The sequence below is a fragment of the Tamandua tetradactyla genome, chromosome 17 (genome assembly GCF_023851605.1).
Source record: "Tamandua tetradactyla isolate mTamTet1 chromosome 17, mTamTet1.pri, whole genome shotgun sequence".
NCBI lineage: Eukaryota > Metazoa > Chordata > Mammalia > Pilosa > Myrmecophagidae > Tamandua > Tamandua tetradactyla.
In genome coordinates, this window is record NC_135343.1 from 17,362,427 (window position 1) to 17,386,202 (window position 23,776).

General features: G+C 34.7%; 1 protein-coding gene across 3 annotated transcripts in view; it reads right to left on the reverse strand.

Annotated features, from left to right (window-relative positions):
* SRBD1 (S1 RNA binding domain 1) overlaps positions 1-23,776 on the reverse strand; it is a 280,304-nt gene that overhangs the window by 20,577 nt on the left and 235,951 nt on the right. For all 3 annotated transcript variants that reach the window (XR_013164245.1, XM_077134136.1, XM_077134138.1), the window contains exons 17-19: positions 10,268-10,374; positions 8,878-9,054; positions 5,920-6,099 (exon numbers count right to left, since the gene is read on the reverse strand). Coding sequence is in view for 2 of the 3 variants with exons in the window: in XM_077134136.1 (XP_076990251.1) it covers positions 5,920-6,099; positions 8,878-9,054; positions 10,268-10,374 (464 nt within the window). In the remaining variant the exon portion in view is untranslated. The remainder of the gene's footprint in view (positions 1-5,919; positions 6,100-8,877; positions 9,055-10,267; positions 10,375-23,776) is intronic.

A 23,776-nucleotide genomic window follows, 5' to 3' on the forward strand; every position in this document is an offset into this window, starting at 1 on the left:
TAAATAGGCAAAGTTTCATTTATTGTAAAAGCTAATGTTTTCGCAAGAGGAAGGGCAGAGTATAATTTCAGCCATAGAGAATAACTCAAAGCCAGCATATTTTAGATCCTCAGGGTTATTTTCTCCTAAGAAGCACACATAACACAAGTCCTATTATTTTTCTGTACTGAACAACACATATTGTCCTTAAGGGTATGATACCCCTAACTTGAAAGACTATTATGATTACATTCAAATCTGACTCTAAGCTAGCCTTTTAGTTCATGGTCTAGTTAAGAGTTTCAGCTCTGGAGTGTCACAAATCTGGATTCAAATCTTGGCTGTGCCAGCTGAATTGTCTTAGGTACTTTATTTAACCTGTCCAAGGCTGTGTGTATACCTAAAGAAGTGGGAATAACAATAATACCAAGCTCATAGGATTGATGTGAGGTTTAAACAAGACGATGCTTATAAAGTGCCTGGCAATGAGAAAGTACTCAATAAATATTTATTATTTTTATTGGACTATTAACTGCTCACCAAACATAATCTGAGAGCTATATATTTTTTTGTCTCCAATTCTTTAAGCATCTCTTTTCCTCCTGCCCAAATGTCCCCTCCTGTATGAAATCTTTCTGAGATTTTCTAATCTGGAAATGAGTTATTTCTCCTGTGACTAACCTTTGCACTTTGCAAGGGACACTTATTAATTATTGATCTCTGTTATGATTATTCATAGGTTTTATTCTCCCTACTTGGTGGGCTCCTTGAAGGTATAAAGCACCTGCATTCATTTTTATATTCTTCAGGTCCTACTACAGTACTTTGGATACTCTAAGCACTGAATAAAACCATTAATAACAAAATGTATAGAGTGAAAAATGAGACTAAAAAGAATGAAAAAAATATGTGGGGAACAGTGAACCAAAGATGACAGATCTTAGGAGAAGATGAATCTTACATAGAAGAAAAAGAATAGGTTTCACTTCATAAAAATTAAACATTCATAATTCAAAAACATTATAAGCAGATATAAAACACAAGCTATAAAAAAATTCCAGCCCATACAAAGATAAAGGATAATGACTTTAATGAACAGCATGCTCCTACACATGAAAAAGAAAAGGCCAGAACCCTGGAGTCATCCTGGACTTCTTTTTAACCACTACTTGAAAAAGGTTACTAAATACTATGATTTTTATTTTCTAAAATATGAACATGTGAGAGAGTATCACAATTATAATAGTAAAAAAACTTGCTTCACATTTGATGTATAACTGGGGGTGACATCATAGTAGGGTGCCATCAAAGTCATCTACTTTCCTACTGGTTTTCTAGTATAACTAAAAATGAAATTCACTGCAACAGAACTTATTTTTACAAAACTGAAATCAAACCAATGATGACCTAATCAAATCCTTAATGATTTTTGTCTTTCCTGGGAAGATGCTGGTGTGATACTATATGAGTATGAACTATCTATTGTGTGCTGTCTAGACTAAATGTACTTGAAAACCAGAAATGATTATAGTAGGTCTGAATAGGGTAATGGGGATGGTAAACTTAATTTAATAAATTATCAATATTATCTCCAGATTTCAAATATCAGGAGTTGAACTGCATATAGAAGAAATTTCCTATGAACTAGTCCACATGTACTCTGCTTCTGAGACAAGACTCCACCTAAAGGAGGCACTGAGAGGGTGAGGACTCTGGCAGGGCCTTTATGCTCCACGTGCAGAAACGAGCCCATATGAAGATCGGCAGAAGAGTCCTGTCTAACAGGGGAAGTTTTTTTCAGGCTCGAACATTGCTGGTGGCATCATAAATCAGTATGTTACTTGGCAATATATATCAAGAGCCCCAAAACCTTCCAAAGCCTTTGGCAGAGCAATTCCATTTCTAGGAATCCATCATAAAGAACTACTGCTACTACCACTTCTACTATTAGTACTAAGTTACAGTTTAATCACTTGATGGAATAGTTAGCCTTTTTTAAAAAATATTTTTATTGAGAAATAGCCACACACACACAGTCCAACAATGTTTAGCCTTTTAAAAAGAGGGATAAGATGACATTTTTAAAAAATTGCTTATACTAGAAAGCAAACAGGAAAATCTAGAAAACTAAAACCATTTACAATTACATCATGGAAACAAACAAAAATGTAAAAAGGACACTGATTTCCATATAACAAAATGCTAACTTAGTTCCTATGGAGACAATAGAGTTTTTGCAAGAGTCTGTGTATCCATGTGCATCTATGCATCTTTTCACACAATAAATACTAAAGATACAATTACTATAGTATGAGACCTCAGATATTTTAAATATAAAAAAATAGGCCAGGGCAGTGTGACAGTGGGTCAGTGGTAGAACTCTGGCCTGCCATGCTGGAGATCTGGGTTCAATTCCTGGTGCCTGCCCATGGCAAAAAAAAAGGCCAGGGATGCCTACTCTCACCACTCCTACTCAAAACTGTACTGAAGGTTCAGGCCACTGCAATAAGTCAAGAAGAAGAAATAAAAGGCAGAAGAATTAGAAAGATGTAAAATGCTAATCTATTTACTGATGACATAATTCTCTACATGGGAAAAACCTAAGAAATCTACACCCATGAGAACTAGTAAGTGAACTTAGCAAGGCTGTTAGGAATCAAGGCTAACATCAAAAATCAGTGATATTTTTATATATTAGCAACAAAAAATTAGCAGAAAATTAAAAAAATTCCATTTACAATACTCATTAGAAACAAAACAAATGACATAGAATATTCAAAGCAATCGTAAAAAATTAAGTTGGAGGATATACTGACTTTAAAACTTAGTAAAAACTTACAGTAATCAAGATAGAATATGTGATGGTTTGAAGCTGTATGTACCCCATAAAATATGTCCTTAGAGTTAATCCATTACTGTGGGTGTGGACACATTTTAAGTAAGATCTTTTGGGGACTAGAATTTTAACTCAAGATGTGACCCACCTCCTTCAGGGTGGCTCTTAATCCTCTTACTGGAGTCCTTTATAGCAGAATAAAATTCAGACAAAGAGGAAGAAAGCCATGGAAGCAAGAAGCTGAAAGCAATGAAAACTGGAAGAGAAGGCAGAGGCTGGCAGACACCATGTGCCCTGCCATGTGACAGAGGAGTCCAGGACTGCTAGCAGCTGGTCTGTGGGGAGAAAGCATTGCCTGATGATGCCTTGATTTGTACCTTTAACTCAAAACTGTAAGCCTGTACGCTAACAAATTTGCACTGTTAACAGCCAACACATTGTATGGTATCTACTCTTGGAAGCTTAGCAAACGAGAACAGCATGGTACTGACATAAGGATTCACAAACAGATCACTGGAACAGAATAGAGAGCTGAGAAACAGACCCACACTTATATATGCATTGATTTTCAACAAAGGCACCAGTGGTAAAGGAAAGTTTTCTTCAAACTATGGTGCTGGAATAACTGAATATCCATAATGGAAAAAAGAAAATGGACCTTGCTCTCCACTTTACACCACACACAAATATTAATTTGAGGTGTATCATAGACCTAAATGCAAAAGCTAAAACTATAAAGCGTTTAGAAGAAAACAGTAAGGAATACATTCCTTTCTTGAGATAAGCAAAGGTTTCTTAGGCCATGGAAAGCAATCACTATAATAGAAAAAAAATTGATAAATTAGACATCATTTATATAAAAAACTTCTGCTCATCAAAAAACACCTTAAGAAAATAAACAGATAAGCCATAAACAGGGAGAAAATATTTGTGAAATATATATTTGACAAAGGACTAGCATTCAGAATGTATTTAAAAACTTTCACAATTCAACAGTGAAATGGAAAACAACCCAATTAGAAAATGCATAGAAGGTTTGAACAGACATTTCATAAAAGAAGAAATATAAATGACTAATAAGCACATGAGAAAGTACTCAATGTCATTAGTTATCAGGGAAACACAATGAATTATACAACCACTGAATTATATAACCATTGAATCATACAATTATACAATGAATTGCAGAACAACTGAATTATACAATCATTATACAACCATGGAAACTGGTAAAATTTTAAAAACTAACTTCAAATAATGGCAAAGACACAGTATAATCAGATTCTACTGCATCCTTGATGGAAGTGTAAAATGGTACAACCACATTAGAATAAAGTCTAGAAGTTTCTAAGAAAACTTAAACATTCACCTACCCTATAACCCAGCAATTCCACTCGTAGATATTTTTTCCAAGATAAATAAAAATAAATATCAACAACCACAAAAACTGTACAAGAAAGTTCACAGCAATTTTACTCATGATAGCCCAAAACTGGAAATAGTCAAGGTTCCATCAACAGAAGAATAAACTGAGGTATATTCATTCAATGCACTATTACTCAACAATAAAAAGGGACAAAATACTGATTAATGTTACAACATGGATAAATCTAAACCACTGAAAGAAAGTAGCCTTTCACAAAAGAATACAATTATATGATCCCACATATATGAAGTTCTAGGTGAGCAAACTAATCTATGGTTACCTATGGGAGGATGGGGACAGGATTGAACGGGAGGGGTATAAGATAACTTTTGGAAATGATGGTGATTTTCTATATCTTTTTTTTTTTTTAACATGGGCAGTCACCAGGAATTGAACCTGGTCTCTGGCATGGCAGGTGAGAACTTTGCCTGCTAAGCCACCGCAGCCTGCCCAATTTTCTGTATCTTAGTAGAGGTTTGGGTTACACAGATGTAGGTATTTGTCAAAACTTCCCTAATGTTTATTTAAAATTTAATTGAATGTGAATTTTACCTCAAAAGAAAAAAACTAAACAATCATCAAACTCTAGTTAACGAGACACATGCTGAAGTATTTAGTAGGAGGTATACTGACTTTCTTTGAAATATATAAAAAAACAAGATGGATCGATGGACAAATAGATGGATTGATATGTGTTAAAACAGGTATTGTAAAAAGTTAATGATAAAATCTAGATGTGGGTATATGGATATTTGGGTATGTGGGAATTTCCTGTAGATGTTTCAACTTTTTCTGTATGTTAACAATTTTTCATATTATAATGTTGGGGGTGAAAACCTATTTTGGAAACCACTGTTTTGTGGTTGTTGGCAGAATATTATTTTTTACTTTCTTTTTCTGTTTTTAAGTCTCTGTAATGTGCTGTGTAATCTTTGAAATTTTAAGCTTTTTTAAAAGAAAAGAAATCAATAACAGTAACTAAAATAATCAAATATAAATATTTTCAAAACAAGTTTGGTTCAATGAAAGATGCAAAAATTATTCACTATTTTTAAACCTATGCCAGTTTACTCAAAAAAAAAACCTTAAAAAAATCTGGATAGCAAGTCACTGTTTTTGAATTAATTAAAAGATTTCTTAGAGAATCAAATGGTATTTATAAAGTTTGTTTTTTTAAATGCATTATATTAAAATTTCCCTTGTACTCAAAAACCTCCCCACAGAGAGTATAGATGGGTTAATGTATGCTCCTTACAAGTACATCATTTCTTAGACAACCAGTCAGGGTAACAGGTTACTGAGGCAATCTGGGTTGGCTGCTTAATTTCAAAAAGGGTTTCTATCTTCAGATAAGCACAAGCTGTAAGCCAGGCGGTAGTCAATTGTGTCTTGTTAATTTGCAAAACAGACAGAAGAGAGTGCCAGGCAGTTTCCATTACACACACTTCACCATTAGTAAGCAGGTTTATTAGCTTGACACTGCTCCAGGATTAATAGTTTCATTCCTCACTGAAATAAAATAATGTGCCACATAAGTCAGCAATGAGGAACTTCTGAGAAATGTTGTCATGTTAAACAAAGTCATATTTTTTATTCTCCATTATGCCAACACAACAGCCATTTGCTGCAGAGCATGCACTCTGGACACAGAGAGTTATCCTGTGGGATCCAGACTTACCTCATTGCTATGTCATATGATTCTGGGTGAATACAAGTTTGGTCCAAAGGGTTTGGCTTCAAGACAACAGTCACTGCAGTTTTGTTCTTCTTCTTGCCCTGCTTCTCATTTGTTACTGCAACGTCCGCTGAAGATGTCACAGCAACTCCCTGAGCGTGGCCTGCAGAGTCAGTCTGCTGGCTACAGTATTGTTTTTTTTTAAAATAGGGGAGGATGGGTACAAAAGAAAAGAGTCTTGATTAAAAAAGTGCTTATTTTTCTGCTATACAAATAAACACTAACGGCAACCAGATTTGACCATTAAACTTCATAGAAATTACCCCTTATTTGTTTAATATAATCCGGTCAATAGGGCTCTCTGATACTTAAAGCCAAAAAATTCTTAACTGATTCAGCCTGTATAACTGGCATTCTACGAGAGAACAGAAAAATGAAATGAAATGAAATGAAATAAAACAATAACAAAATGATTTCCCAGAGCTGAGGGAAAACACAAGTTCTTCTGAAGCTAAAAGAACCTACTGAATTCAAATGATTCGTTAAAAAACCCAAAGGAATTTCAAGAGAGAAAAATAAAATAAAGCAGATTACTTAGACAGAAACTAGAATCAAACTGGTGTCAGATTTCTCATTGACAAACATCAGATGCCAGAATACAGTGGAACAATATTTTACAAGTTCTTAAGATGAAATTGTTTTGAACCTAGAATCATATTCCAACCAAACTAGCAATCAAGTAAGTGGGCTAATTAAAATAATTTTCAAACATGTAAAGTAAGTGGGCTAATTAAAATAATTTTCAAACATGTAAGGACATGTAAGTACAACCTATATATCCCCCCCCAAAAGAATTCCTTATGGATATACTCTAACAAAAATAATGCATCCAAGGAAAATGATAATATAGAATACAAGAAACAGTGATAAGCACAGAAACCGTAAAAAATTATTAAGTTGAATAACTGTTCATGCAAAATGTAAAAAATATAAAAATAACAGCTTGAAACTAAAATTCCAGGTAATCTCATCATGAGAGGTGGAGTTGAAGGAAGAAAAGTTGTGAAGGATTCTAGTATTATTTGGGAGGAGGATAGAAATACCTATTAATTCTGGAAATTTGTCTAAACAAATAAAGGTAACCAGCAGCAGAAGAGAAGTGAGATGAACAACTTGAAACCACTAAAGGGAGATAAGGATGAGAGGGAAAGGTGAGAAACAAGGAGAAAACTTGGTACTGATAAATAAAAAAACAAAAATAGCATGAAATGAATAGAAAACACAATGATAAGAAAATATAAATTACAGAAGATCAAGACCAAACATGTAAGTACAATAAAATGTGAATCAGACTGAACAAAACAAAATCCAGCTATATGTTAACAAGAGCCACATCAAAAATAAAATGTCAAGGAAAGCTTGAAAATTAAAAAAAAAGCAAGCAAATTCTTAAAAAGCAAATATAACAACAACGCTAGCAAACAAAATAGATTTCAAAGCAAAAAGCATTAAATGGGTCAGCAATATTCCATTCTGGATACAGGTATGATCTATCAAGAGGATATAAAAGTTATGAATCTTCAGGTACTTGATCATCATTTGAAAAATATAAGGCTTTAAAACAAACCAAATGTTCATCAACAGGGCACTGATGAGATAAAATTATGGTACACACACAAATTACATACACTATGCAGACATTATAAAGAATGATATAAATCTGAGTGCAATAATTTGGGAAGAGATCTAAGATACAGGATTGAAGCACACAAAGGAGCTTTCAAATAGTTGTATAGCACTATCCTTTCTGTATGCATTTTTTTCAAAGGATACATTTGGCTGATATTAGCATAAATTTATTTTCTGGAAGCAATATATAAGAATTCATTTTGAGGTGAGAGATTGAGGGACCCTTTACTTCTCATTTTATTCTTTTTAATACTGTTTGAATTTTCTAATCAAGTGTTCAAAAGCATAAATTAACAAACATGGAATTATTTTATCCTCTATATTTTCATTTCTGGCTTTCAGGTTTTGTGTTCTACTTACAGTTTTCTCCACTTCAGTGTTCTGCAAAACTTGCCCATGTTTTCTTCTGATACTTTTACAATTTCAGTTTTTACATTTTAAGTCTATGATTGTTTTGGAATTTATTTGGGTATAAGGAGTGGGTGGAACACAGCTTTCCTCCTTCATATCAAACTACTGCCAACTGTCATAATACCAATCAATTTCCCCCCATATTTGAAATGTCACCTTTATCACAAGCTTTATCATCAACAAAATTCTATTTACGTTTTTACCGGATTTCAGACTCTATTCTGTTCTATTTCTTTCTGCATCAAAACCAAACTGTTTACTAAGACGTCTACCCAGCTTCTCTGCTTTAGAGCTATCAGGATTAGAAAGCATTTTGCTTTCTAAGAATTTTAATTAATCTATACAATCGTTAATTAATGTTTTGCTGACTTTTGGGTGGGGAGGAAGGGAAGAAGCCTATCTGTGCTTCAGGGAACAGATATGTCAGTCTGAAGTGGCCAGTGTGAAGTCATCTTTCACCACATCTTATACTAGTCCTTCCAAACTTGCTATGCTCCAATCATGCTGACCTTCACTTTGTTTCATGAATACTCCCAAAGTTGCCTTTGGATTTTGCCCACTTACTGTCTGCTCTGCCTAGAATACTTTCCCTGATCTCTGTGTGGCTGGCTCCTTCATTTCATTGAATACTCTGTTCAAGTAACTCTTTAAGAAGAGGGAATTTTCTGACTTCTTCATATGTATTGCCAGTGCCAACAACAGTTCCTAGCAAAGAACAGATATTCAACACATTGAACGAATGAATGAATGAATACGAACATCAAGATTCCAAGGGTTTATGCCAATGAGTAGGATGGGTAACATTAAGAACATAGGAGGATGACAACAGAACCAGAAGTACACACTTTAATTAATAATTACCTGCAAAATGTTCTTATGTAATCCTGGTTGATTCTGATGAAGCCAGCACATTGTTGGAAGGATTTTGGACCCAGTCCTTTCACTTTCTTCAACTGTTCTCGGCTGACAAACGGCCCATTTTTCTCTCGCCATTCAATAATATTTTTTGCTCGGTTGGCATTAAGTCCTGCAATATGCCTAAAAAATAAACCAAATGAATGATGTGGCAGATAGAAAAGTTAAGATCTCACCTGAAAAGATATATTTTCCTTTAGATCATAAAACCATTTACAATTACTAATTGTCATGCTTCTAAATTAGGTTAATCAAAAACCTAAATAAAATGATAAAGGAGAGTTTTCTAAGAGTAAAGAAGGGTAAAATAAAACAAAATAATGTCAAAACCAGTAGATGTCATAAAGATATTGATGCAAGAAAAAGAACTTTTCCCCACATTATTTCTACGTTATTCATTTTCTTGTAACTCAATCAAGCAATAATGCTAGTCCATTTAACTTAAAAAATGAATTAGCAGCAGAAGTCACAATAGCTACAAGTATATTGTACTAAACTTTCTTTTCTCTTTTTCTTTTCTTGTCTAGACTGTTCTTAAAAATGTAAAGAGTTAAACTATAGAAAGGTAACATCCATTAATATCATGGTTAGTAAAAAGTATGAAAACTATATTAGGTAATTTGCTCACTTTAATTAAATGATTATTATTTTAGAGAATCTTAATTTTATGGAATTGTGGAATGTTTATAGATATAGTAGAAAAGTAGTACCTTAAAATGTAACGGATATTTTCCAAGATACCAGTTTCAAGACAAAATGGTCCAGACCAAGGGAATTTCAGGCTGCACCAGCAGACTTGGGTAATAAATGCAAGGTTGTGAACAAAAAAAGCAGCTGTCTTATAGCCACATAAGAAAAAGATGGAGTATATAATATGTGATCACAGTATGATGGAGATTTTGATATGTGACTTGTGGAATCAGGGTAAATATATAGTAACCATACTTTGAACTCTGAGATTTATCTTTTGGTTACTGCCAGTTTTGATAGATACATGCAAAAGGTTGAATTAGAGAAAAATATCTACTCTCATGTGGTGGAAAACAGCTCTTTTCCACATTAACTTTATTTAAATTCTATTAGTGACACTAATACATTCAATGGTTACCATATGCTCTTCACTTTAGATATGCAATTTTAAAAGTGATTATGTGAATTGTTACTATAGTTTTCTTAAATGGTGTCTTCCCTTCTGATTATCTAAAGCAATAAATGAGTTCATAGATTTTCTATACTTGGCAATTTTACACGTGCCCCTTGTTCTAGCTGAGTTTGGACTGGATGGCCAATTAAACTCAAGGGTCTGTGATCTTTAGACACAGACTTCTTGTCTCACCTTAACAAAACTTCTGAACAGATGTTAATATCCACTCCCACAAAGCTGACACATTCTTCTACAACACTGTCCAGTGTGGCCTTGAGTAAAGTCTGGGATACATCATGCTGAAAAGACAAAGATCAAATATCAATCAAAAGTGAAAGAATCCAGTTCTTAGCCTATTCCATTACTTTGGCTCTATCACTGGTAGTTGGCTAAAACACATCATGGTAAATTTCTTCATTCCTCTTAAACATACTGTAAGCAGATGTAGTTCAGCTGCACTTAAGGATTCTGTGTTTTCTTTCTCTCTAAGCAAGTCATACACCTGACTTGAATATACCAACACTTAACATTTCTTGCTTTTCTGAAATTCTGTCCAGAGTAGTGGTTCTCAAACTTTAGCTTATACCAGAATTATCAAGAGGGCTTGTTAAAATACAACTTACTGGGCAGGCCATGGTGGCTCAGCAGGCAGAGCTCTCACCTGCTATGCCAGAGACCCGGATTCGATTCCTGGTGCCGGCTCATGGAAAAAAAAACTTTACGGGACCAATCCCCAAGTTTCTTATTCAGTAGGTCTGGGGTGGGGCCTGAGATGCTACTGCTGCTGGTTCTAGGCCCATACTTGGAGAAGTACTGGTCTAGATCATTCATGTACTGCCTTGTAGTGTTATCTTCACTTGCAAATGTATTCTGTCCCTTAATTTTTCTTAAGAGAACATAAATTATAAAAGGAAGCAGTACAGTAATACTCAATAACTTTGACAATAAATTAAGATTATAATATTTCATCAAATTCAAGATACTATTGTTTATATTCCACTAAGAAAATACACTACCAGTTAAATTATGGCACAGTGCTTCTTATTACCGAACAGTTTTTTTTTTAAAACACATAAAAGCCCTTTTAGGTTTACCTAGAAAGTTTTAAAATCATATATCATGCATAAATGAAAAGGAAAATATAAGCAATAAAAGATGATTAAAGAATTCCTAAAATTTCTTCATACGTAGTCTAACTCTTCTGAATCACGTGTTTAGGCAGAGTCATAGATATTCAAGTTTTTTCATGCATTATGGTATTTTATGCATTAGTGTGCTGGTTTGAAAGGATGTATGGCCCCTAGAAAAGCCATGTTTTAATCAAAATCCCATTTTGTAATGGCAGAATAATCCTTATTCAATACGGTATGTTTGAATCTGTAATTAGATTATCTCCCTGGAGATGTATCCCAATCAAGAGTGGTTGTTAAACTGGATTAGGGGAGAGGAGTCTCCACCCATTTGGGTGGGTCTTGATAAGTTTCTGGAGTCCTATAAAAGAGGAAACATTCTGAAGAATGAAGGAGATTCGGAGAGAGCAGAGAATGCTGCAGCACCATGAAGCAGAGAGTCCACGAGCCAGCAACTTTTGGAGATGAAGAAGAATAATGCCTCCCGGGGAGCTTCATGAAACCGGAAGCCAGGAGAGTAAGCCAGCAGATGATGCCGTGTTCGCCATGTGCCCTTCCAGCTGAGAGAGAAGCCCTGACTGTGTTCGCCATGTACCTTCTCACTTGAGAGAGAAACCCTGAACTTCATCGGCCTTCTTGAACCAAGGTATCTTGCCCTGGATGGATGCCTATGATTCGGCATTTCTATAGACTTATTTTAATTGGGACATTTTCTCGGCCTTAGAACTGTAAACTAGCAAACTAGAACAATTGGTAATAAAGCATTTCCTAAGAGTCATCCCTCATTGTCTCTGGGGCTTTCTTTCAAGCTTCAGATGTTCATTTTGTAAGCTTTGGTAGTAGCCCTATCTTACTCTTAACAGAAGACAGCAACAGAAGAGATTTTGGACAGCAACCACATTCCTATTTCTTCCTTAAAGATTCTTAACTGGTTTATTGTTAAATGATTTGTTAATCAAAACAGCGAGGGAGGGCAGTGCAACAGTGGCTCAGTGGCTCAGTGACATAATTCTCACCTGCCATGCCAGAGACCTGGGTTCAATTCTCAGAGCCTGCCCATGCAAGAAGAAGAAAAAACAGCAAGGGATTTGCAGACCAGTCATGTCTTCAGGATAAACAACCAAGTTCATGCAGAAACTGTGGCTTATCATGGAACCAATAGCAACTGTAAAACATTGTTAATCTAAAAACATTAAAATGTGATAAAATGTCTATCTTAGAATTCATGAAATGCAGTATTTGTACGCAAATATTTGTTGTCTGATTGAAGCCAGATTACCACAAGGACTATTACATAACACATTTGATGTTGTTCATAATTCTAAAATTAATAATGCATAGCCCAAATACTCCCTAAAGAGTAGGAGAAAGATCAAAGGAGATGGTGGAGTTATACAAAGAAGGTAGGGTTTAACAAATAAGTATGATGCTGATTCATTATACTGACATTTCTTTAGTCTCCAGTATCTTAGAGCAGCTAGAAGTAAAAACCTAAAATTGTGGAATTATACCAAACTCTGAAATCTGTTCTACAACTAATTGTTGTGATATGTTTTGAAATTTATTGTTTTTTTGTATATGTGCATTTTTCACAAAAAAAGAAAAAAAAGCACATTGTGATGATAAATGCACAGCTATATGATGATATTATGAACCATTGATTGTACACTTTGGATGATTACATGATATGTGAATAAATAATATATATCAATAAAAAATAAAAAATTTAAAAAAAGGAATGCTCTAGTTGTTATTTTCAGCTATAAGACTGTTGATAAAGGATGAGTTTGATAACCTTAAACTCTTAGGAAGACAATACAATAAATATAGTCTCTAAGTAGTACTTTTCAGAGATCACCTATTTGGTAACTTCATGCAGGCCACAGCTAAAAAATAGATGTAATTTAAAAACTCTCATGAGCAAACACAAACATGAAAAAGATCATGAAGTAGGCCTAAGTAAGAACTTGATTACTCTTGGAGCACAGCTTTTGAGAAGCTAGATATTCTTTTCTTTAAGTACATGAAAAAAGCAAACTGAAAAAGTGACTTTAAGAAGCAGTAACATTAATTAAGGTTACTCATGATTCTCTTGAGCTCCTGAATTAACCAGTTTTGGACTTATCCCTCCCCTGGGTGTTTTGTAATAAAATGCCTTTGTTTAATAAAGAATAATAAATTCCCTTATTGTTTTAAGCCACTTTGAGTTGGGATCTCTGATATTTTACTAACTGAAGCAATCACTTTCTCTAGGGGCTCAAGGTCTACTGGGAAAAGAAATAATAAAAACAACTAACAGTAACCATACTACCTAAAACCCTTGAGATTTTCCTATATTTTGAGATTTTGAGGCATTGTTGTAAGGCTTTATAATATTATCTAATTTAATTCTCACAATGAGCTATAAAATTAGTATATGATTTTATATACCATCTTCATACATAAGATTGTATTCTATGAAAATAAGACATGCAAAGGTGACACACACACGTATTGCTCACTTTAATTTTTAAAATACCTAAAAATTGAAAAAAATCTAAAAATTTAGTCAGACAGGATTGAAAAAATAGTGAGAAAGCCACATAATGAACTGCTATATGACCAGGAAAAAGCATAAGGTAGACTACTTATTTCAGCAAAACATCCTACAAGGAAAAATGCCCACAGATAAAATACTGAATTAAAATATTTAAAAAAAATATTTCTGCTAACTAGACTTAAATTTCCTATGCATTGTTATCAGCTAAAATCCTAGATTTTATATACAATCTTCCCCTACGTTTTGCTTAGGAAAGTACTAAAGAGTTAACATTATTTTCTATAAGTAAAAGTCATATATATTTGGAAGAAGGAATATTGAACAAAGCTCCATATTGTCCCCATAGTAATGTCTTTGACATTAAAGCAGAGGTATTCATTTTGTCACTCTAAAACACTTCCTAAGAAACTATTTTGTACCAAATACTGTCCCAGGTATGCTATGCCTTGAAAGTATGAGAAAAATGAAACATAACCCACGCCGTCAGATGATCATTTTAGATTTGCTTAAAGCTGAGATACGACACATCACCCTACCAGCAGACACTGCCCGGTATGAGGCATTCTTCACTGAAATCTTTGTCTACCAGGCTTAGGGTGGTAAGAAGATGGGTGAGGACCCTGTGGGTATAAAAGGCAAGAAGTCCCCAGGCCTGACGTGTGCTAATCCCCAAGGATATGTTGCCAGGAAAAATGAATTGCTCCATTTTAAAAAAGAAGCCATCTAACTCTGAATTTCTGGATAAGTTATTTGGATTGAATACACAGTCTGTTTCAAATTCAAGAAATACTGTTTGTGCCATTATATTTTTACCTGAAATTTATGAGATTTTTAAAAAGCAGTATAAGCAGTCATTTATGCTAGTCAGCATTTTCAAGGTCAGAATCCACATTTTTATTATTACTCCACCACAAATGTCTGAAGAACTGCTGATGAAATTGCCTCTCTTTTGCCCAGAAGCACTAAAATTGTCTCACATTAAAAAAAAATCTTTCCACATAATTTAGAAATTTGCAGTAATTTATATGTATGTGTATGCTCATGTATGGTGGGTAGAATAAAGCAGCATAATTATTTCATGTAACAATAATTTGGAAATATCATCAGAAACATTGTTTCTGGATTACAACTTACATAGCAGCAAAATTCCACATCCCACATTAAGTTACAAATTTATTTCCAACTGGTTTTCTACCGCAATAGCCACGCTTCAATATCTTATTTAGCAGCTGTCACTCACTACTCATGTCCTTTTCTATTGCCAAAAAACAAAATGCAGTTAAAAATAAAAGACGCAAAAAAGCTTTACAGGGAAAGTTCAGCCCATTTCAAACAAAGCAGGTTTATTTCTTCTTCTCACATCTACTTTTCTTTGATTGACTTGTGACAGTGTAAGAGTCATCCAGGGGAGTGTGCGTTGACTGACCCGTGAAAGACAGAACTGACAGAAGAATGGGAACCATTTGAGAAAACAGAATATTGTGTGCTTAAGAACAGTTACTCCTCCAATTCTTCAAATCCAGGATACAAGAGATCTTTATACACTTCGTTCAAAGACTAAGAAAAAATTCAGCACCAAAGAAATACTATGTTTAACCTTTAAAAAAATCCATGTGTTTTAGCTCTCCTGGATCACAAATATTTACATAATACAGGACAAATAATCTCAAAAATATACTTTAAGAATATTTCTTCATTAGCATATACTTAATGGAAATACTTTCAACACTCTCAGAACACTTTTTTTTTCAAATGAATAAACTACACAATGAACAACTCATTGTGCCCACAAGGCTCTCTGGGATTAAGATGGCAAAGGGCATGAGTCTTTCAGCACTGGAGGGATTTTTCCAGATTGGGAAAAATAGACTGAAGTGTGGCCAGTGGTCATAAGAGGGGAAAAAACAACACAGGAAGAGATTCTCCTTTCAAATCCTCTTCCGCTGAGAAAGCATTTGGAAGGAATATTGAAGACTACTTTATTGTTAACAATACCTATGCATACAGTTTGCATTAACATACTATTTAATGTAAATCAATTATTTTGAGCCAACTTGACGGAAAATTTCATGGGACAATGGCTGTCCTGTTGTTCTGCCCAAGAATGATAGAATCTAATTAAAAAACCCAACATCCTGCTCTCATGTCAGGGTTAGACTAGCCCTCTCCTAAGGCATGGACCCTCTTGGGTGTCAAATGAATGTGCACAGTTGTTCAGTGAGGTGTCCCTATTCTTGATGGTCAGAACTCCTATGTCTTCCCTGGAACTGTGAAACCTGAAAAATCTCCATTGGGTCCAGAAATCTCCAGCAGCTTTTCTCTGCCAGGCCTCATGGAATCTTGCCCAATATATGCACTCATTATTTCATCAGAGATTAAAATAAAAAAAAAAAAAGAATAAGAAAAAAAAAGCCCAGAGACTTCTACCTTCAGCCATATGAAGTAAGTGGTACAGGACTACTTTCCTTTTAAAAAATGTTTGCTGTTTCTTTTAATTGTGAAAATATATATATATATATATATATATATATATATAAAGAAAAGAAAAAGAAAACCCAATAATTTTCAAAGAACACTTCAACAAGTAGTTACAAAACAGAGTTCAGAGTTTGTCATAGGTGTCATTTCACTATTTCAGATGTTTCCTTCTAGTTGCTCCAAAACACTGGTGATTAGAAGAAATATGGATATAGTGATTCAGCAGTCATACTCCTTTGTGAAATCCAATTTTCACTGTTATAACTCCTCCTTTGATGCTTCTCCTAATCTATAGGGATCTTTAGTCAATTCCTGTTCTGAACTATTGATGTTGAGAAAGGGTGTCAACACTAAAGGATCCTCTGGAAATAACAGGTTTCAAGAAAGTAAACTTAGTGCATAAAACTTTTATAGAGTCTCAGTTCAAGCCCTATGTATTCTTAAGAGTTAAAAGGAGTGATGTTGATTGGAGTTTAGCAAACCATGGCCATTAGCACTATCTAACTGAAGATTCCTTAAAAGTAGCCTCCAGAATAGCCTCTTGACTCTATTGGATCTCTCTCAGCTACCCATGCCTTATTATACTACAATTCTTTCCCCCTTTTTGGTCAGGAAGGCATTGCTGATCCTATGGTGCCAGGGCCAGACTTATCCCAGGGAGTCACGCCCCATGTTGCCAGGGAGACTTATATCCTTAGACATCATGTCCCACGGAGAGGTGAAGGTAATGATTTTCCTTACAGAGTTAGGCTTAGAGAGAGAGGAGCAACATGTGCACACCAAGAGATTTTCTGGAAGTAACTCTTAGGCCTCATTATAGGTACTCTTAACTTCTCCACTAAAGAAACAAGTTCCCTAAGGGCAAGCCTCAAAATCAAGGGCTTTGTCTGTTTTCTTGGGGTCCTCCAATGGCTGAGAGGGTACCTGGGGTTTTCGAGATGGAAAAGTTTAATAGTTTCATATTTTTTTTTTCCTTAGGACCCTCAAGTAACTCTACAAGTACTTTAAAATTATCAGGCCACCATAGACTAAGATGTATCTAGGTAGCACACTAAGCTATTTACAGAATTACAAGGCCTCCTTGTTCCCATTCTGCACTCCATATGTTGGGGTCGTTTAAATAAGCTATACAGACAAGTTGATTTAGATTGTATGTTACTGAAAACTTAGGTTCTAGACATAATTCTAGAACCATAATTCTTTCTGTTTTCAGTCTCATATAGTAGGGGAAGGTCTGGAGTATATACACTATCAAGTTTTACCCTGTATTCTAATTTACAATAGTCCCAGCCAGAATGGCTTCGTTTTCATCTCTAATTGAGGGCTGATCTCTTTTTCAGTTCCTTTAACTGCTAACTTCCAGGGCTGCAACGCTTCATTCCGGGTCATAGGTGTCACAGAGTTACTCAAAGGAACAGGGATATACCAACTGATACACATATAGCTCAGTGTCTCAGAATCTACAAATATTACTTACAACTTCAGACTAAGTGTGGCTGCTATAAGGGCTTATAATCTATGCTCCAATTTTCATATAAGTATTTTCTGAACGAGGCCTTAGCATATTCGTTATTTTGTTTCTAGTTTATTTTGCACAACACATTTTCCCAAAGTTTATTCAGTTTGTTGCACGTCTCTCAACAACCTGCTTTCATGTAGCCACACACCATTTCCATCATATAAAGGTAACACAGTTCGCAATTCTGCTGCTCAGTCACTGTACCTTCTGGCTCCCTCCATCTACTGGGCAACTTGAATAATGTCCAAAATAAACAAACAGCGTCTTACAGTATCCTCACTTAGTTGTACAATCAGTAGCAGTCACAATTTTAGACAACTTTCATTGGCCCATAGTGACAAAGAACTGACAAACATAGTGTCATCAACTATCAAATCAAAACTACCCCTTATCGCTTGTCTCTCCACCCTAATTACTCTCCCCTGTGATACTATTCATGTCTTCCTGTTAATTATTGGCCATAACTTGCATTTTTAGTTTTCCCTCTAAACCCTTCTTCTACTGACTCTTTGTCCAGTATCAAACCTTTGAAATAGTTCATGTGAGAACTTATTTATAATTGTAGATTCAATCAGTGGGATACTTGACACTACACATCCCCTTACAATCATATTCACCCTCAATATGGCAATGTTACTTATAAACCCACTAATTAGTTACCATCACTTCTATCCATTCCCTTGCACATAATTCAACCTCATTAGGTAACCATTCATCCATCTCTACCTTCTGTTTACCTGTAGGTCTCCTATATTTGAAAGTTTAATCACTGAGATTACCTTTAGCAGTCAACAGTGAAATCATACAGTATCTGTATTTTTGTGTCTGACTTATTTCACTCAGTATTATGTCCTCAAGGTTCATCCATGTTCTGTCGTATGATTTGGGACCTCATTTCTTCTTACTGCTGCATAATAGGCCATTGTATGTATATATCACATTTTGTTTATCCACTTGTCTGTTGACAAGTACTTGGATGGTTTACATTTTTTTGGCAATAGTGAATAGTATTGCTTGGATATTATTGTGCAAATGTCTGTCTGTGTCACTGCTTTCAGCTCTTCTGGGTAGATACTGAGTAGTAGTATTGCTGAGTTGTAGGGCACCTCAATATTTAGTTTTCTGAGGAATCTCCACAGTGTTAGTTTTCCACAGCAGCTGTACCATTCATTATACATCTCCACCAACAGTGAACAAGTGTTCACCAACAGTGAACAAGTGTTCCAATTTCTCCATATCCTCTCTAATATCTGTAGTTTTGTTTGTTTAATAGCAGCTTTTCTTATAGGTATGAGGTAATATCTCATTTTGCTTTGATTTGCAATTTTCTAATAGCTAAAGAAATTGAACATCTCTTCACGTATTTTTTAGCTACTTGCATTTACTCTTCGGAAAAATGCTTATTCACATCCTCTGGCCATTTTATAATTGGGCTGTTTGTTCTTTTGTTGTTGAGCTGTATAATTTCTTTATGTACACAGGATATCAAGACTTTATCCAATATGTGGTAATATTTTCTCCCACTGAGTTCGCTGTCTCTTCACCTTTTTTGACAAAGTCCTATCAGACACAGCTCTTAATCTTATGGAGTTTCCATTTGCCTTGTTTTCTTTTGCTGCTTGTGCTTTAGGTGTAAGGTTTAAGAAGCGACCTCCTATCACTAGATCTTGAAGATGCTCCCCTGCATTTCTGTCTGGAAGTTTTATGGTACTGGTTCTTACATTTAGGTCTTTCATTCATTTTGAATTAATTTTTGTAATAGGTATAAGATAGGGGTTCTCTTTAATTCTTCTGGCTATTGATATTCAATTCTTCCATGCCCAACTTTTGAAAACACTATTCTGTCACAGTTCAGTGGATCTAGGGCCTTATCGAAAATCAACTGTTCATAGATTTGGCTGTCTATGTCTGCACTCTCAATTCATTTCCATTGGTCAACACTTCTATCCTTGTGCCAGTAACATGCTATTTTGACCACTGTAGTTTTATAGTAAGCTTTAAAGTCAGGAAGTGTTAGTCCTCCAATTTCATTCTTCTGTTTTAGGATATCTTTAGCTATTCAGGGTTTCTTTCCCTCTGTGATAAATTTGGTAATGAGCTTTTCCAAGTCTTCAAAGTACGTTGTTGGGATTTTGATCAGTATTACATTGAATTTGTAGATTAATTTGGGTAAAACTGACATCTTAATGACATTCAACATTCAATATTCCTATCCATGAATATGGAATGTCTCTTGATCTATTTAGATCATTTTTTATTTCTTTTAGCAATGTTTTGTAGTTTTCTGTGTGCAAGTCTTTGACATCCCTGAATAGGTTTATTCCTAGATACTGATCCTTTTGGTCGCTATTTTGAATGGAATTTTTTTCCTTAATTGTCTCCTCAGATAGGTCATTAATTTTATATAGATACATTATTGATTTCTGCACTTTCATTTTATATCCTGCCACTTCGCTGAATGTATTAGCTCAAGCAGCTTTGTCACAGAATTCTCAGGGGTTTCCAAGTATAGCATCATGTCATCTGCAAATAATGAAAGTTTTACTTCTTCCTTTCCTATTTGGTTGGTTGCCCTTTATTTCTTTCTCCTGTATAATATAGCTCCAGCTAAAACTTCTAGTATAATGTTGAATAATAATGGTGATAAGGGGCATCCTCATTTCATTCCTGGTCTTAGGGAAAATGTCTTCAATCTCTCACCATTAAGTATGATTGGTTTTTCATATATGCCTTTTATGATGCTAAGGAAGTTTCCATTGATGCCTACCTCTTAAAGCGTTTTTATCACGAAAGGATACTGAATTTTGTTGGATGCTTTTTCAGCATCAATTGATACGATCATGTGATCTTTCCCCTTTTTATTTGTTAATGTGTTGTATTACACTGATTGATTTTCTTGTGTTAAACCACTCTTGCATTCCTGTTATAAATCCCACTTGGCTGTAATTTTATAATTCTTTTAATGTGTCATTGGATTTGATTTGCTAGTATTTTGTTGAGAATTTGTTCATCTATGTTCATTAGGGAGATTGGTCTATATTTTCCTTTCTTGTAGCATCTTTATCCAATTTTGGTTAAAGGTTTGCTCTACAAAATGAATTAGGTAGAGTTCCTTTTTCCTCAATTTCTGGGAATAGTTTGAGCGGGACTGGTGTTCATTCTAATTGGAAAGTTTGACAAAATTTCCCTGTAAAAACTTCTGTTCCTGGGCTTTTCTTTGTGGGAAGATTTTTAATGACTGCTTGAATCTCTATAGTTATAAATGATTTGTTGAGATCTTCTATTTCTTCTTGAGTCTGATTAGGGAAGTTCATATGTTTCTAGGAATTTGAACATCTCATCTAAGTTGTGGAGTTTTTTGGCATATAGTTGTTCATAGTATTTTCCTATGATTTTAAAAATTTTCTACAGTATCCATGGTACCCCCCCCCCCCCCCTTATTTCTGATTTTGTTTATTTGTATCCTCTCTCTTGCTTTCTTTATCAGCTTAACTAGGGGTACACCAATTTTACTGATTTTCTCAAAGGACGAACTTTTGGTTTTGTTGATTCTTCCTATTGTTTTCTTTTGCTCTAGTTCATTTATTTCTGCTTTAATCTTTATGTCTCTTCTTTTATTTGCTTTGGGGTTAGGTTGCTGTTCTGTCTCTAATTTCTGCTCGTGGGCAGTTAAGTCCTGGATTTTTGCTCATTCTTGTTTTTTAATATAGGCATTTAGGGCAATAAATTTTCATCTCAGCACTGCCTTTGATGCGTCACATAAATTCTGATACATTGTATTCTCATTATTATTCATATTTACTGATTTCTCTAACAATTTCTTCTTTGACCCACTGATTATTTAAGAGTGTGTTGTTTAATCTCCATATATTTGTGAAAGCTCTGGTTCTTTAATGCTTATTAATTTCCAGCTTAATTCTTTTGTGGTCAGAGAAAGTGCTTTAAATAATTTCAATCTTAATAAATTTATAAAGACTTATTTTGTGTCTTAGTATATGATCTATTCTGGAGAACGTTCCACGAGCACTAGAGAAGAATTTTAGAATGTTTATCCTGGTGATTTGGGATGTAATGATCTATATATTTCTATTAGGTTTAATTCATATATCACATTGTTTTAGGTTAACTATTTCTTTGTTGATCCTCTTTCAGGTTGTTCTAGCTACAGTGCAGAGTAGCATAATGATATCTCCCACTATTATTGTTGAAACATCTATAGCTCCCTTCAGTTTTGCCAGTGTTTACATCATGTACTTTGAAGCGCCTTGACTGGGAACATAAACATTTATGATTGTTATTTCCTCTTAGTGAACTGCCCTTTTTATTAATATGTAATGTCCTTCTTTGTCTCTTATGATGTCTTAACATTTAACATCTATTTTATCTGATATTAGTATAGCTACTCCTGCTTTATTTTGGTTATAGCTTGCACAGAACACCTTTATTCCATCCTTTCACTTTCAATCTACTTGTGTCGTTGGATCTAAGATGCATCTCTTGTAAACAGCATATAGATGGATTATATTTTTAATCCATTCTGCCAATCTGTATCTTTTAATTAGCGAGTTTAGATCATCATTAACGTTCCAGGTTATTACAATAAAAGCAGTTCTTGAATCTACCATCTTGTTCTTTAGTTTTTTTTAGTTTTCAGATCTATGTATTATTTTTCCCCAGTCTCTTTTATTTTTGGCATGGGCAGGCTCCAGGAATTAAATCCGGGTCTCCAGCATGGCAGGTGAGAATTCTGCCACTTAGTCCCCCAGTCTCTTTTTATCCTTTAAATTACCCTTACTGGTACTCTTCAATTCTCTGCCCTCCTCCAGACCTCCCTCCCCTGACTTTTTTTTCAGCTGACAGAATTCCCTTTGGTATTTCTTGTACGGAATGACTAGGTCTCTGCCCGTTTGTCTTTGAAGATTTTAATTCCTTCCTCATTTTTGAAGGACAACTTGGCAAGATAAAGAATTCTTTGCTAGAAGCCTTTCTAATTCACGATCTTAAATATTTCATACCACTGCCTTCTTACCTTCATAGCGCTTGCTAAGTAGTCCAAACTCAGTCTTATGTGGTTTACGTCGTATGTAGTAGATCATTTTTCTTGTGCTGATTTCAGGACTTTTTGCTTCTCTTAAACATTTTACAGTTTGATTAGTATGTGTCCTGGAATAGGTCTATTTGGGGTTCATTGGGCCTCTTTGATTTGCATATTTATTTCTTTTATAAGGGTTGGGAAGTTTTCTTCAATCATATCTTTAGCTAAACTTCCCAGCTCTTTTCTCTTCACCTTCTGGAACACCAGTATTTTTTATATTTGTGCACCTGTTGTTGTCCATCATTTTCCTAAGATCTAGTTCCATTTTTCCATCTTGCCATTTGTTCTTTTGTGTGGTCTAGTTCAAATGTTCTGTCTTCTAGCTCATTTATTCTTTCAGCTGCTTCTTCTAATCTGCTATCATGTGCCTCTAGTCTATTTCTAATTTGGTCTATTGTATCTATCATCTGTGAGAGCTGCCATTTTTCTATTTAACCTTTCAAATCCTTCCTTACGCTCTTCTAGTGCCTTCTTGATGTCCTTATTTCTTTGTAAATATCCTTGAGCAGTTGTCCTGTATTCTGTGTCCCCTCTGGTATTTTGATTCGGTCATTTGGCTGGGCCATTTCTGCTTGGATCTTCATGTGCTTTGTGATTTTTCTGTTGTGTTTGGGGCATTTTATTATCTTAGGGTTATTTTGCAAATTGGTTTCCTTGACTCCTCTAAACTTGGTTTTCCATTGAAGATTCTTTTTCTTGCCTTCTTATTTATTTATTTTTTAACTTTTTTGCTGTATAGTATAACATATATACAAAGGAAAGAAATAAAAAAGCAAAAGTTTTCAAAGCACTCTTCAACAAGTAGTTATAGGACAGATTTCAGAGGTTGTCATGGGCTAACATACAATCCTCTCAGATTTTTTCTTTCTAGCTGCTCCAGAATATAGGAGGCTAGAAGGCTTAAATATATTTTTATCATCACAATAGACTTTTTTCCTTC